This window comes from Podarcis liolepis (assembly GCF_965112155.1).
Source record: "Podarcis liolepis genome assembly, chromosome: 3".
NCBI lineage: Eukaryota > Metazoa > Chordata > Lepidosauria > Squamata > Lacertidae > Podarcis > Podarcis liolepis.
The window spans coordinates 82,180,568-82,197,422 of NC_139557.1; the positions used below are offsets into that span (position 1 = coordinate 82,180,568).

A 16,855-nucleotide genomic window follows, 5' to 3' on the forward strand; every position below is an offset into this window, starting at 1 on the left:
CGCCTGAAGTGCTGCAAAGGGAGGGGAGAGGGATCTGTCGGGGGGAATGACCAATCTCCCCCACTCCCCGCAGCAAGTTCTCAGCCTGGCAACCTGTTGGATTGCGAGGGAATTAAGTGAAGATGCCCATGTGGCTTTAATGTGACCCATGTAACACTTCAGTGCTTTTTAAAAAAAAAGAGTAAAAAAAGTTGTAAATTGCTAATTTCAATGGGGGGAACTGTCCTCAAGCGCAGGGGCACTGCTGTAACTGGCTTGCAAAGCATAATATTTAGTGTGAAGAGTGTGATTAAGAGTTTTTCACTTAGTGAAGGGCTTTTGGGAATTGATGGTAATCTCATAATAAGGAAGCAGGAAATGTAGCTTTGGGGAGCAATGGAGGTGTAAATAGAGAAAGAAGTGAGTCAGTTCAAATTGTGCCTGACACCCACAAACCACATGGGGATTATGTTGTTCCCTATGGCAATTGCTGATAGTTTGGCTTTACCAGAGGCTATCAGGGTGTCTAAACTGCAAAAAGGACCACAGTGCACTGGAATGCTGTGTTTTTCAGCTGGTGTCTGCAGTGTTGCTGAAACCTTTCTTTCTGATCTTTTAACTTTAAGCCCGACATTTACACACCGGATTTTATTAACAAAGGGGGTTCCCTTTTGGATAGGTTGCATCTGTTGCAATTAGGTCCACAATGTGTTCAGCAGTATAGAGTACAGTAGCCTGTCAGTGTGCCAAGTACCTTCCCAAAACTAAAGCATACAGTGCATGCTTTCTAGAAAGTGAGAATTGTTGAATTCCAACTTTCTTTCAAATAAATTTGTGTAATTTCGGTCTGCACAGCCCCATTGTTAACTGGCACCTCTTTACTGTAAAACTTATTTCCCTGCAGCTGGCATAGTGCTGCATTTTGATTGCTATGCGTTTCAGCTTTAGGAACATTAGGAAAAGCTTCCAGAATAATCAGGGCAAAAAGTGTTTGTCGGCACCCTTCCTCTGCCATTGGTGGTTTGGTCTTGTGTGGCTCCTTGCCACTCTTTATTGCTCTAGGTGCCTTGGCCTCATAGTGGCTAAGGACACTCTCTGCCTCCCATGCCACTTTATCTGCCTTGTGACTGAGGTATAGCAATCAAACAACAGCCATCTTTCCTCCCAGCTACAGAGCTGCAACTATGAAGACGACTTCTGCTGCACCAAGGTTTGAAAGAATGCTGGGCATGTCATGTTTGCCAGCAGATGAGTGTGAAGAAAGAAAATATGGAAGCCTACTTGTGGCTTTTGAAAGTAGTTTAGGCAAAGGCAAATAGCAGGGCAAGTAGATCAAGATCTGAACTAGAGTGATTACATAAGGATTTGCTAGCTTCTGACTTTGCAACTGATTCTTTGAAATTTCGCTGATTTTTTTCTGAAGAAGTTATTAGGAATGGTTACAAAATGATGTTCCCTAAGTTAATCATGCCTTTAGTCGTGAATGAGTCAGTTTTGGTTGCTACTGCAATTTAGAAAGTGGAAGAGAGCCATTTCTAAATTGAATGTATAGTCTGATCATTGTGATTCTTCATCTCATAGTCCAAATTAGTTTGTACAAGGTTTAGAGCTGCACTTAAAGTCCCTATAGGTGTAAGAGTAAATCTTGGAATGATGTAGGCAAACTCTTTCTGACCCCATTTCTAGCAATTTCTCGTTATTTGACCACTTACCTTTCTTGCTTAACTATTTTTTATTTGGTCCTTACACTTTGAGTTTCTTTCCCAAAGTTAAACTGCTGCAATAGTAACCATGGTACTTAAACTGAAGCAATCTGTAGTAAGTGAAGAAGCATTCTGAAATTGTTAATTTAAATGACACAGTGCATTCCTCCTTTCTTTTTTTCATCCATTTATTAACTTGATATTGCCATGTCAATGAGAAATGACACTGACTTCAATAATCCTAACAGTGCTCTCACAACTGAATTTGCAGTAAGATTCATCAGGCACTTCTTTGCATTTGCCACTAAAAAGCTCTCTATATCTTCCTCCATTCTCACCTCAGTTACTGCAGCCTCCACCCCTCCAGCTGGCTCCTTACATTTTATTCAGTTCAGATTACCACTGCTAAAATCATGTCTTTCTCCTGTTGGCCAGGCTCACTGTGTAGAGTTTGTCATATTTTCTAGAACAGTGTGACACTAAGTAGTAGTTTGTTACTTACAAAACACTAATATTTCAGATTTTCACCTCTGGATTTGCTGGAGTTTTCACTGGCAGTTGCACAAATATGCTTCTCTGGCAGCTACTTTTGTAGTTATATTTTGTAAAGGGATGTGCCATTTTTAGAGGCCTTGAAATGTAATAATTCATAATCAGTTCGTGAAACATTTAATAATTTACAATCTTTTCTGCTAACACTACGTAGCTTTGTCACTTAATCCACTAAAGAGAAGCTTGTTCTAACATTGTATATAGATAGTACCAATTGAATCAGCATTTAGGATTTGATATATCTGCAGTCTTGTTCTTCTAGCGTTAGCATACTGCTATGTCAGATACCTTGTAAAGTAATATGTGCCTGGTTTTCCTTTGTGTCTTAGACAAAATGGCTACTAATGAAAATACCTCTGATGTGTTAGAAATTATATTAGCACTTCTTCAAAAAGGTTGAAACAAAAATATTGCCAATTAACTTTGAAAATTAAAAGTTAAAAAGAACATGAAATTACATATTGTTTTAGAAGAGACCCACCATACTTTTCCTGAGTGTGCAGGAACATTGAGCTATGGTAGGGTAAAGCAGTGGTGCTTAACAAATCCTTTGGACCATTCAGTAGTAGTCATTGTGGGAACTTTATCAATGGTTAGCTACAAGGAGCTGAACAAGGAGAGGAAGTATAGGTATGTTGTGTGTGACTTCCAATGCTAGTGCAGCTAAAGCACGGCATGCACTTTCAATCCTTCTTGATTCTCTTAACATCTGAACTGCAAATGGGTGAAATGCATGTGGAGGGGAGGGACTACATTCCACCTTTTCCTGCACTATTCCTTTCTCTTTACTGCACATGCACTAGACAAGGTACTCCTTTTCAGTCCTGGATTTAGCACTGTGTTTCAGAGACACTTATAATTTCAGTGAACTTTTCTACATATATTTAACTACTCCATATATCCGTATTCCAAACAACTTCACTGTGGACCTCCCACTCCCTGATGTTAAGACTTTTTGAATATAACTGTTTTCATTGTTTCAGCATTATTTTTTATCGAACAGCTTTGCAATCAGTGTGTTGAATATTATTTTTCTGCTGCTGCTATGAGCCATGCTAGATTAGATGTAGCAGTTATGTCGAGGAGCTGCAACATCTTGTTCTTGATATAATATACATGGCAGCTCCCTAAAAGATAGAAGAATAAAGTGAAGTATCTATGACTTAAGGAAATTAAAGCAGAAATAGGTTGTAGCATATGCATTTGACCTCCCAGTATCATTTCTGCTTTAAGTAGATTGATTGTGGTGTTATGTAACATTTCTAGCATGTGTGAAATGTATCTTTTTCTCCCTTCTACTAGGCAGTACTTGACGCTTCAAAATGCTGCAGACTACCACTGTGAACCCAACAATTCTGTTCCTTGTACTTGTATTCGTAGAAATTTTGTTCCTTCATTTCGTAAGATGAACATCTTCCAAAAATGACGACTCAGAGACCATTGAGTGGAACCTTATTTTTTCATCTCTATTAAATGAAACAATAACATCTGAAAGTTGAATAAATTCATTGAAGACAGTACTTTTGATCCAGGACATTATCCACATTTTTTAAAACTAACAAGAGTATTGACATAAATTTGTAAGTTGAATCCTTGAGTGCAATACTTCGAAGTGTGCTGTTTAGCAGGTTTTTCTCCTCCTGCTGAATCAAAGTCTAAGGTTGTCCTAGAAGTAGTGAAATGAAGAGGCTGTGTGAAAAAACAATGTCTATTTCTGTTTCTGAAGAGAACAATTTCATAATGATGTAAGCCTCTCCCAACATCTGGATGTGGTGCTAAAGGCAAAGCATTTTTGATCAGCTGACGTGAAGCTGTGCAAAGAGGACCTTCATTAAAACAGCTTCTTGCCAAAATAATCTTAAACATCATCATGCACAGACTGAAAAGAAAAATGAAGATGACTGAGATATGAGGATGTTTCCTTGAACCTTGAAAGAGAAGTGTTAAATTACACTTGCAACATTGCAGGGTAAAGAAAGAAAGAAAATTTCTTGACTATTAGACAGGTCTTGACAGATTTAAATCAAGTCAGATGTCATCAAACGAATCTTCTCCTCCATCCTTACAGAAGTTTTCCCCATCTGCGTCCCATGTTGCTGCTCCACCTACCCCTTCCTTATCTTCAAGTCCACAATCTGGACTCTCAGGCCGACTGTCCAATGGCAGCTTCAGCACACAAAGTCTCACCAACTCCAGGGGCTCTGTGCATGGCATCTCCTTCCTGCTGCAGATTGGTCTCACTCGCGAGACTGTTACAATTGAGGCTCAAGATCTCTCCCTTTCTGTTGTCAAAGACCTAGTGTGCTCCGTAGTTTATCAAAAGGTACAGTACAACATAGAACATTATTGATTTTGATTATATTATTCCCACCATTTATTTATTTTTGCCCTCAGGAACTTGGGATAGATACCTTCAGGCTTAAAGTGGGGAGGGGATGTGTATGCAATCCTCCCTGTGTCCACCTCCGCTTCAGACCTTCCAGGACTGAGCAGGAATGTCTTTAGGAAAGGTCTAAGCATATTCAGGCAAAGTCCTGAAGAGGGCTTAAACAATCAGAAATGTCTGCATGGGAGTTAAATGTTGCTCTGAACCCAGAGTATAATTGTTTATTTATTGAACTGTTTGTAGCATTATAATTTTTCAGAGGGAACTAATGAATGTCAGGTTTTTCATCATTAAGGTATGAGTACCTCTTTTGTAATTTGAGTGTTAGCAGCAAATTTTTACATTTGACAGCACCCTCACAGTTTAGAACGTTTGATATTGTATCCTTTCCTTCTTCTAAGAAGCTCAGAGTGGTAAGTTAGCCCTCACATCTATCCTGGGAGCAGACTCTCAAGAAGGCCTGTTTCTATTTCTGAGATGTTTCTTATTCGGTTCTCCCCCCACTCTTCTATCTGCAGAAGAATGGGTTTTGGGTTATCCCCCTTTGTCTCACTGTGGAGAGAAGTTAATTTCCTAAATCATAAAATCTGACTTTCTCCCATGGTGAAGGGAGAAAGAAATGGGTGTAGAAATTCAAGGTCCACTCCCAATTTTTCCCTGGATAAAATCATTGGGGAGAATATATCAACTCAACAGGGCTGTGGGGGCTTGCCAAAAACCATAGCTTCATAGCAAGTGGGTATTTGAATGGGCGCTTCTCACGCATGAACTTGACACTCAGATATCTGCATTATGATAGCTTTTTGTACAGATGAGGAAGACTGCAGCTTGTGTGTTTCCTAGTACCGTGAATAAATTGGGCATTGGAATTCTGGAAAACTGGGGAATGAAAATGCATTGCATTGTTCTTGAATGCTTTTGATCCCCCTACATACTAGCTGTAGAAGGCTTGGAATTTCCTTTCCATGTAGTGTGAATCTGCCCTGCTTATTGCACAATATGTGGCTGATTAACCAAAATTCCATGTCCTGCAAAAAGGACTTGATGTTGCTTACTAGGATATGATTTTTGCATTGGGTTTGACTACTTGCTAATAGAATTTGAGTTGAATTCCTAGTAATTGATCTCAACTGAGTACAGCCAATACTTTCTTTTTTTGATCAAAAATGTATTATCAGGCCCAGCTTTTGGAAAATGAATGAAGCAACATGAGAAATAGATATAGTGTATTGATGATTTAATTTTCTAGTTACTCTGTGCTTTTCTGAATTGTTTCTGTTGTGTAGACTTATTAAATTTAATATGCAGGTGCCTGTTCCTCCCTGCCCCGGATTTTAAAAGTTTAAAGTGACATTGGATTTTTAGAAATTCACCTCTTTTCTCTCTCATTTAGACAATAGTTTCTTTTTTATCAGTTTAGAAGCTTGCATCAGCATTTTGTTTAGTTTATGCCCAAACTTTGACAGCATGCTTGGTTTTTATTGTATTTTATTTTATTTTATTTCATTGTATTGCAGGCTAATTCATATTTCTGCCTTTAGAATAGTTTGTGTGTGCACACACATATACACTATCTCCTAACACTTTATTGATCTGGTCTTCCTTATTTTCCTGATTTCACATTTGTCTCATGTTTTTCTTTCTTGCTTAAGTCTTTTAAGTTTGTCTTCCTGTCTGTTCTTGGCAACTTCTGCTTGAATCAACAGAAGCTCAAAAGTACATTATATAGGGAGCCAATTGTACTGTAAAATGACTAGGACTTCAGATTCTGGTCTTGTCCTGTCCAATTGGCTTTAGTACAGCTTTATGTGAAGGAAAGCTCTGATTGTGCTAGCATCAGCTGCAGAGTGAGCACATGTCCTATCCAGGCAGCAAACTACTGATCAGGAAATGGGGAGGAGGGATGCTTATTTGTGGTGGATTTCTTTTTCATAAGTACTTGTGCAGCTGGTGCACAGGTGGCAGTATTACTCCAAGAGCACCGGCAGATTTTAAAAGTGCATCTGATCCTTGGCTAGGTCTTTGAGGCACATCTATAAGTCGCAGTGCAAAGATCTAAAATCAGATTACAGGCAAGTATAATATAAAGACTGTCCAACTTGAAAGCATTTCTCTACCAAAAATGAGTTGATAGCAATTCTGTAATGTTAAAGGCTCCTCTGTTTTTGCTATTCCATTGCTGGCAGAAGTTTTTTCCCTTGGTGTTGATTGCTTTGTCAACTTTTTGGCAATTTAGGACCTGGGGATAACATTTCTATACTTGTGTTTTTAAAAATGTATGTAATTCAATATTCATTTGTGTGCGTTATATTTATAGCCCACCCTTTCTCCCAAGATCTCAGGCATACATGAAGTTTTCACACCTTTATCCTCACAACAACACTGTGAAGTAGATTTGGTTGAGAGAGTGTGATTGGCTCAAGATCACCTAGGGATCTTCATGGCTGAGTGCAGTTTGAACCCAAGTCTCTGTGACCCAAATTTAACCTCTCTACTAGACTATGCAGTTCCTCTTCAAATTTTACTTCCATGGAAGGCACTGAATGAGGAGGAGTGAGATTACACAACTGCCAACAACACATGGCCACGTTAGTTCTGGTGTCATCATTTTGAGCATCAGTGTCTGTAGAGGAATTTGTATGCCTAAACAGCTACTCATGTATAGTGGTTGCTTTTAGACACATACTCTGTGGTTGATTACAGGAATAGTCCTGCCACTTCTGCATGAGAGTGGCCTTCATGCAAATGAATTGTGTATCCTGTAGAAACTTTTTTTTTAAAAAAATGTAAGACTTCAAGTGTCTGATTTATAATTAGGAATGTGCCTTGATGGTGTCTCAATTACCTTGAACTCCATAGAATGAAACTTGCAGGCTATGTTCCCTTTAGGAGTAAAGTAATATTATTTCACCATCATTTTTCATGATTTATATTTCTGTAATGTGTGTTGAGGTGTTTGTGTGCAACAGAGCACTTTAAATTGCGGCTGTTTTTGTTCTAGCAAGAACAAAAGTCGGGGAATTCTGATGGCATTACTACAGAAGAGTTAGTGCTTAAATTCCAACCTGATCCCTGTTTTGTACATTTGCCTGAGTAGCAACAGTTGGTTTTACTTTTTTGAAAAGGTTCCTTGCTTCTATATTTCAATCCAATATCAGTTCAATTGTCTGCCTCCACTGGCTACTCTTGCTCTTCTTTCCATTCTTCTATTTTCCTATTACTTTCACCTGCCTGCCCACACTTTGAACCTGATTCCAATGTTCTCTGTGGTAACTCACCAGAGCTTCCTACAGGTTTCTCTACCTTTGAGAAAAGGAAGTATCAATGTGGCACAGGAAAACAATGTAATACATAAATGTTTGTTGAATTCAAATACACTCAGAATAAAGTAGCCGCAGGAGTAGCTAACATGTTGCCATACAGCTGTAGTTGGACTACATCTCCCATAATTGACCATTAGCCTTACTAGATAGGGCTGTTGGGAGATTGGAGTCCAGCTTCTAGGGGGCTGCATGCTGGCTACCTTGGAAGTAGAGTAACCAAAATAAAATGGAATGAATGTTTCTCTGGAACGTTGGAAGCTGTTGTATACTAAGTGAGACCATTTTGCTATCTATTTCTCACTATGGTCTACATACACTTGCAGGCTGTGACTCTCATCTTGAAACTCTGCAGAATCTTTCCTTATCCTACCTGGAGATGCCAGGGCAGAACTTGGGACTTTTCAGATGCAAAACTTGTTCTTTACGACTAAGGTCCCTCCCCAACTGTGTCTTTGATCTGTGAAAGGTGAAAGCTATAGATGTAGATTAGGAAGGTTCCAGTTTGCACTAGTTTTAACTATACCCTAATTGTGCAGGGTGATTAATAATCCCTTGTTGTTTGTTACTGTAGTAGTCAATGGGGTTTTCCTGATAGCAATCTGGTATTTCAGAACGGGAGGCTTAAAAAATGTGTGTGTGAACATTTTGGGTGTTGAGTGTCATGTGAGCAGACTGGTGCAACTGGACTTCTCCTTCCTCTCTCCCCCCTGCAGCCCATCAAATCTGTTTTGAAGGATTTTTCAACCCTTGTTCTAGTTCTGGTGCTGTGAACTATGTCATGCTTTGTCTTAGGGGCAGAGGTTTTCAACCTTTTGGGGTCCATGGCTCCCTTGACTAACTACATTCTTTCTGTGGCATCCCTGTGGGGCTCAGGAGCCCAGCTATGTCACCCCTTGCCTGCAGAGCTGGCAGCCTCTCATTCCTTTTCGAACACCATCCTTTGAGTGTTCCCTCAGCCTCCTCTCTTCTCCCTCTCCTTGGGAGTCCTCTGGGCAGCTGTAGCTGCCACCCTGGTCTCTGAGCTGCTCCCCTGCCCCAAAGAGAGGTGCCTCTTCACACTGCCCCACAAGGGCCTGGGAAGTACCCCCTGGCCAGCCCCAGAGGCACCATTCACCTGGGGAGCTTGTAGCCAGGGCTGCTGCAACGAACAGCTGTGCAAGCCTTTGGGAGGCAGAGATGCAAGAGGGGATCAGAGGATGGAGGGAAGGAAAAAGGGACAGAGGCCAGTGTTGCCCATGGCACCCCTGACTATCATTTGAGGCACCCCAGGATGCCATGGCACACTGGTTGGAAACCACTGCCTTAGGAAATTGTCTGACCCTGGACTCATGTTCCATCTCCTCAGTTCAACCACAAGCTGTAAACCAGAAACAAACCATGGTTCCAGCTCATGGTTTGTCTGGACTGAGACAAACTGGGGTTCAGACAGTATGCTAAGCTAAACTACACTTCTGCCAGTAGGTTCAGAGAAGGAGCAAAGTGGCCACAATCTCCTTTCTGGAAGCCCACACACTGACACTAAGCTATGGTTTGGCTTAGTGTTCCGTGCAAACTTGGGAACTGTTGGATGTCAGCCTTTATCTGCTAGCTGGCCATTCATTCTCCATCCCACCCTCCCAATCCATAATTGTTATTATCATGAAGTTAGATTAGAAGTATTATTTGTTTTTCCTAAGAATTTCTGTAGCGTTTTATATTACTCATCTTTCCCTGATTTGCCTTCCATTTTTCATTGCATTCTGGCTTTTCTCTTATCTTTACTAATGGCTCCTACAGTGTTTCCTTTAATGGCTCATCTTCTCATTTCTGTTTCTGGCATCCCTTAAAGTGGTTTTCTCCATTATCTGCTCTTTTGCCCAATCTTATATGTGCTCTAATTTCTTTGAACTGCCAGCACTCATCTGATTTTGCATTCTTCTGGTTTCTAGCCAGCCTCTCCCTCATGATTCAGCTTCATCCCTGCATTGTTAGAGCAGCTTTTTGGCTTCTGCTATTTATCCTTAATTGACTTTCTCAAAAAGTTAACCTGCTTCTAATAAACTTATTTCTATAACCATTAACAATTTCTCATTATGCTATCTTTAAGACCGGTAAGCTTCTTTTCTGCTGCTGTGCTATGTGACTCTTCCTAATTTTGCTTTTTCTCTCACCTTAATCTTAGACTAATCTTCTGAGCCAGTCCCCCCTCCCCCCCCTCTCTCCTTCTCTTGGTGTGCATATGTGAAATATAGAAATGCATTTTATTTGGTTTTAAAATTGATGGCCATAAAGGATGATCAGTTCAGAACTTCATTTTACCCTTCCAATGTGTGCTATCATGTGGTGAACAGATGCATTCTGTGTGAACTAAAAGTTTAGTTCTAAAAGATGGGGAATTGTATACTTTTTCACATTCTAACTTCTTCTGGTAGGGAAGTGTATTTGATCATTATTAACAGGAATGGCTTCCTTACCCATTCCATGCTGTTTTCCCCTGAATGTGAGCATCTGCCACACAAACATCTCTATCATATTGGGCTTGTATATTCATCCCTCTTCTCTTTCCACATGTCCAAGAAGAGAATTTCTGCTGAGTTTTCTTTCTGTTTTAAAGAATTTTGGCTTAGCCTTACATAAGAGCTAGTAATCCTGGTTTAAAAATTGTTAAACAAGTCAGCTTTAAACCATGGTTTATGAACTTGGCTTGTTTTAACTAAACTTTGTTTTAAACTAGAATTCTTGATAGAATAAATTCTGATAGAATAAATTGTTAGAGCAAATAAATAAACTGATATAAGGAAGGTATAGAAATGAGGTATAGAAAGGAAATGGACTATTTATAGATTTTTATATAGAATGTTCTAATGTAGAAGGCATTGCTTACTAAATTCATAGATCACAAGAGCACAGACAAGTCTAATTTCAGCTTTTATGTGATACTCATTAATGCTTCACCAGTATAAATTTTGGCAAGGCTTTCTATATAAAAATGATATTATAAGGTACTTGTTGTATTTATAAAACAACACTTTTAAGAAATGTGCTTCATGGTCTATAAACCAGCTAAGCCAGAATACTGGTATATGGTTTTCAAGATAACATAATACCTTGCAACAAAACGGGCTGAAATGGAGTTGTAGGTAATTGGTTGGGGTAGCTATAATTTTTTCTCAGAACTTTAGGTTGCAGTCTTAATTCACACTTAACTGGAAGTTTCCCCCATTGAACTCAATGGGACCTACTTCTCAGCAGACAAGTGTAAGATTGCATTGCTAGTGTGGTTGTGTCTTTAAACAGGATCTGTGACCTCACCTGGAAGCTTTTCTGCCATATCTGATGGCATAAATTCCTCCTGGACTCCTCCCTAGACACTGGAGTCATCCTCAACTTCCATATACAGTGGTACCTCAAGTTAAGAATTTATTTCGTTCTGGAGGTCCGTTCTTAACCTGAAACTGTTCTTAACCTGAAGCACCACTTTAGCTAATGGGACCTCCCGCTGCTGCTGCACCACCGCCGCACGATTTCTGTTCTCATCCTGAAGCAAAGTTCTTAACCCGAGGTACTATTTCTGGGTTAGCGGAGTCTGTAACCTGAAGCATCTGTAACCCGAAGTGTCTGTACTTTTTGGCTGAAATGCCTACTTCAAAATAAAAAGCAGACCTGTCTCATTTAATAATTAATAACACTATCATTTCTTGATGTGACTCCCTAACTGAGAAGGTGCGGGAATTTTTAAAACTAGAGATTTTTGGGATCCTGTGCTTGCCTACATTGGCTCCTTATTTGTAGTTTACTTGGGGAGCTGCTTTCTCCCCAAGACTCCTGTAGAATCCATAGCACTGTAGTTGGAAGAGACCTAGAGGGGCATCTTGTCCAGCCCCCAACAGAAAGGAGCATAGCTACCTGCTCTACTGCTTCAGTTGAAAGTCCAGTAAAAAAGCTGATTCTCCAGCTTCTTGCTCTGAGGAAACACCTGTGGGCTATTACAGCGAGAATTACAGCTGGTGAACAAAGAGTAGAGCTCTGGCTGATGCATTCCAGAGACTGGAGGCGGGAGAGACGGTACTGGATAGGAGGAAATACAAACAGAATCTATTGTGAAAGCAGAGAGTGCAGTTTCAGCTAAAGAGCTGAGATCACAAAGTGAACTTGACCTAGTTGTCACAGAGGTGGTAAAACCATTCCTGAACTGCACTGCTTGACATTATAGGTATCACATAATTGAATTCTGCTCCCTGCAAAAAATTGGACTGCATGTAGAAAACTAGATATTGGGAAAAGGTGTTCTAGTTTTTTAAACATAGGGGGGAAATATGGGAAAAATATGAATCAACTTTCAGTTACGTGAACCCATTCTGCACTCTCAGCGCATACAGGCTTCTCACCTCAGCGAGCAAAGGCTATTTCTTTGTTGTCCAGCAGCTGTTATTCAGATGTGTGCTGCTTCTATCCTGGAGTCATGACTAGTAGCCACTGATAGGCATGTTCATGGAGAGTAAGGCTAATCCCCTTTATACAGTGTCTGTATAAAATTGTGGAAATTTGCATACTGCATGAAATGAATACTGCACAGGCTATTGCTGGTATGCTTGGGAGACATGTAACATGAAAAATAACAGCTATAACTAAGGATTGTTTGATCTGCATTTCAAAGTGAACTGACCTCTTGGGCTAATGTGCAAATTGGAATGCAGTTATTCTCCAAATTTTGCAATGCAGTTCTCTGCTTAGAAAACTAACCAAAATTCATATTTTGGCATAAAATGTTACACTGGGATAGAATACCTTCCAAACTATGATTTTAAAGACAATTTTTGTGCATTTTTTGGTAGATTATAGAGAAATAGGGCAGAAAGGATTTGGGAATAAATACCTACAAAACTGACATGGACTGGAGATGGATGACTCTGTCCATCCCTAGATATAACCCTTAGGCAGGTAATATTTTATGATGCTCTAGAGATCTTTCAGCTTCTTATATGTTATAGGAATTATGTTCCCTTCTTAGGTTTACTGTAACTTGTTAATCTTCGTGCATTCAGTGCAGTCCAACGTTGGGAACTGCTCATGTACTGTTGCCCTCGGTTGTGAAAAGAGCCGCTCAATGAGCATCAGCTATGGACAAGTGCTACCCTCTTTCCTAAGCCGAGGTCTTTGGCAGGAGGCCACTTATTTCTGAAACTCTTCCACTTAGGCGGACTAGCAGGTTTATTTACTCTGCAAGGGAAAGTGGTCAGGCTTTCTACAGGAGGCACTTCATGCAATCAACACTGCTGCTTTGGCATGGATCTGGCTTAGGACCAAATTAGACATTGCATTAAACATATGGCTGGCTCTTGGATGCTTGCTTTCCTTTACTAAAAAACAGGTGAAGCTGATCCAGATTGGGAACGTGGTGTGGAGTAGAATGAATCTAACCCTTTGCCCCCGTTATGAATGGTGTATGGAATTGATGATTTGGCTTATTCCAGAGGGGCTTTCTTATTTTGTACAAATGATTCAGCTTTCAGGGTTTTCATCTGTATGTATTGAAGTGAAATTCATTGTACCTAATGCACCAGCATTAAAAAAAACTGATTATGAAATTATTTAACTGGGATGGGCTTGTGAACAGAGAGAGATTGGCTTGTTTTACTTAACATGTAGCTTATTTTGGACTGTACTTTTGTTTTCCTGTTAAGGAGGGGTGTGGAAGAACATTGGTACATAGACTTTTAGGAGTTTGGAACTTATGAAAATAGTATCATATTTTTGCACCAAAAGAAAATTAGTGTTTTGCTGTTCAGTTTCTGATGACCCAGAGTTGGTTATTAGTGTATTGTGCAACTTTGAAGCAAAACCTCACCTTGTCATTTGCTCATTGTCCTGCTTTTTAAGCAGAGACAGTTGTATGAGGCAATTTTACCCACCCTGGCCATTGGACTATTATATATATTTCCTGTGGAATATGTGTGGTAGCTACCGGTATATATGTTTCAGCAGCAAACACTGCCCCTCACAGTGTGTTGTGATGTGATCTTTGTTTGAACAATATTTGGTGGCAAAGAGGACATGATACAAAATATATTTTGATTTCCTGCACTCAGTAGTTGCTCACTGAAGTGATGGTGCTTAGATTGGTGATAGTGTGTGTGTAAAATAGTAGAATTTCAATTTAATCAGACTGTGATTTCTAACCTCTATGTTAACTTCTGAACTTCTGAGAGAACTAAGTTTTTTAATATAGTATGTGTACATCTAACTGTATTGGGTTAAGTTTTGAAGTGAATATCTCACTTTTGAGATACTAAATGTCCCAGTGTTGTGATCATAGAATCATAGAATCATAGAGTTGGAAGAGACCACAAGGGCCATCGAGTCCAACCCCCTGCCAAGCAGGAAACATCCTACTTGGGTGCCTTTCAGTGATGGGGCTGGGATTGCTGGCTGAACTACTTATCAAATATTACATTAAGAAAATGGTTAAAAAAATAAAACTTCCAATATCATAATGCCATTGTTAAAATCTATTGTGTGACTGCCCTTGGTATACTGTTAACAGTTCTGGCTACCACACCTCAAAAAAGGATATTGTAGAGCTGGAAATGGTTCAGAAAAGGCCAGCCAAAATAATTATGGAGCCAGCCAAAATAATTATGGGGCTATGTGGAAAGGTTACAAGGTGGGGACATGATAAAATTGTATAATATTATTCAGAGAAAGTTGATAGAGAACCAGATCCATCTAAATATTGGAAGATTAAAGACAGACAAAAGTAGTAGTAGTAGTAGTAGTAGTAGTAGTAGTAGTAGTAGTAGAAGAAGAAGAAGAAGACTTTAGATTTGATATCCCACCTTTCACTTACTTTAAGGAGTCTCAAAGTGGCTAACACTCTCCTTTCCCTTCCTCCCCCACAACAAACACTCTGTGAGGTGAGTGGGGCTGAGAGACTTCAAAGAAGTGTGACTGGCCCAAGGTCACCCAGCAGCTGCATGTGGAGGAGCGTAGACACGAATCCGGTTCCCCAGATTACGAGACTACCACTCTTAACCACTACACCACACTGGCTTCATCACACAGTGCATGAGTAATCTGTGGAATTTGCTGTTTTTAAGTTGCATTTTGATCAATGTTTTGTATTTGTTGTTAGCCACCCTGAGCCCAGTTTTTAAACTGGGAAGGGCAGGGTATGAATAAAAATTTATTATTATATTATTATTATTAATATGTGGTGATGACCATTAACATGGATGGCATTAAAAGAGTTTAGACAAATTTAATGAGAATTTAATGTTGGGGGCAGTATGTCTCTGAATGCCAGTTGCTGAAAATCACAAGCAGGGAGACTCGATTGTGCTCATGTCCTGCTTACAAGCTTCTCATAGTGGCTTTGTCAACGTGAGAGCAGAATGCTGGGCAAGATGGGCCTTTTGATTTGATCTAGTAGAACTCTTGTCTTATGTCCTTAAGTTGACTGCTGTGTCCCAGCTTGGCCTAAGACTCCCAGGGAAGCCCTGATGGAAGAAGTAGCACATATAGAAAATGACACAGTAATGTCCAGAAAAACAGTAGCAAGTCTGATGGCCAAGTCCAGGGGTCAGCAACCTTTTTCAGCCGTGGGCTGGTCCACCTTCCCTCAGACCATGTGGTGGGCTGGACTATATTTTGGTGGGGGGATTGAATGAATTCCTATGCCCCACAAATAACCCAGAGATGCATTTTAAATTAAAGGACACATTCTACTCATGTAAAAACACACTGATTCCTGGACCTTCCGTGGGCCGGATTGAGAAGGCGATTGGGCTGCATCCAGCCCCCGGGCCTTAGGTTGCCTACCCCTGGTCAAGTCGAGGCTATGCCAGATCGCAATTGGCAAGAGGAGGGAAGGTATGGTGTGTCAGGACCCTGGACAGGTCACTGTGGCAGGTACTGGCTGAAACTCACCCAAGGGGAGCTGCTATCTTGGCAGCATGTGGAGCCCTTGTGAACAGTGGCTGGTCTGGATTGGCTATTAATCCTGACTCCTTTGAAGAGCTGCCTATATTTTAAAAGAATATTGTCTGATTTTACAGCTGCTGGCTCCTACAGCATGGGAGTTGTGAGGACTGTATTGTGCAGGGCAGGTCATCTTCTGAGTCTGAAGAGTCTGGTCTTGATAGTTCTGTAGTGAGGGATGATGACTCCCTAGGTGATACCTCTGAGTTAGTGTGGGGTTGATACCAGAGAACATGACATTGCATGCTGAAGAAGAAAGCAAATTGATGTTGAATTTGCACAAGAGTTGCCATACACATTTGTTTACTGTTGTAGAATTCACTACAGATATCTTTGCATCAGTTCTTTTATGATCTGATGAGGAGGAGATAAAGCAACAAATGTAAGGAACTACAAATATTACACTAGGAACTGCCTTCTGCACAGCATTCTGTACACCTTCCCTGCCCACAGAGTTTTACATCTTGCCCTTAACTTTCTGCCTTTTTCCTTCCCACACTTTTTAGGTTACTCTTTTACCATTTCTCCCCTTTTCTTTCCCACTTCCCCTAGTTCACAGTATTTTGTGCATTGTGGCCAGACAGTTTCTGCCACAATGAGTTTAGCTCTGCAAGAGGACCATGTCTTCATCAGTGCAGTGAAGTTTCTTGAAGCCATATTTAGTGTTTGTACAAATTCAAAAAATAACTGACATGTAACTGGGGGATCTGCTAAGTGTTAATAGTGGTTTTCCTTCGTTTTCCATTTGCATGTATGCAAACTTCCAGTCTTGCAAAAGTCAAATATTTTAATACTGAACGCAAGAGAAAACAGACTTTTCTAAGACATTAAATTTTGTCCTGGTGATCTGCATAAAATATGTACTAGGGGAAGAAGACCTCAAAGTTGGAAGATACCATGATGAACTAGTTGTTGATTACTTACAGCAGTTGCATTTCACATTGCCTGGTGAATGT

General features: G+C 40.1%; 1 protein-coding gene across 4 annotated transcripts in view; it reads left to right on the plus strand.

Moving 5' to 3' along the window:
* PRKD3 (protein kinase D3) overlaps window positions 1–16,855 on the plus strand; it is a 51,265-nt gene that overhangs the window by 863 nt on the left and 33,547 nt on the right. For all 4 annotated transcript variants that reach the window (XR_014524488.1, XM_083496824.1, XM_083496823.1 and 1 more), the window contains exon 2: window positions 3,537–4,557. Coding sequence is in view for 3 of the 4 variants with exons in the window: in XM_083496824.1 (XP_083352950.1) it covers window positions 4,267–4,557 (291 nt within the window). In the remaining variant the exon portion in view is untranslated. The remainder of the gene's footprint in view (window positions 1–3,536; window positions 4,558–16,855) is intronic.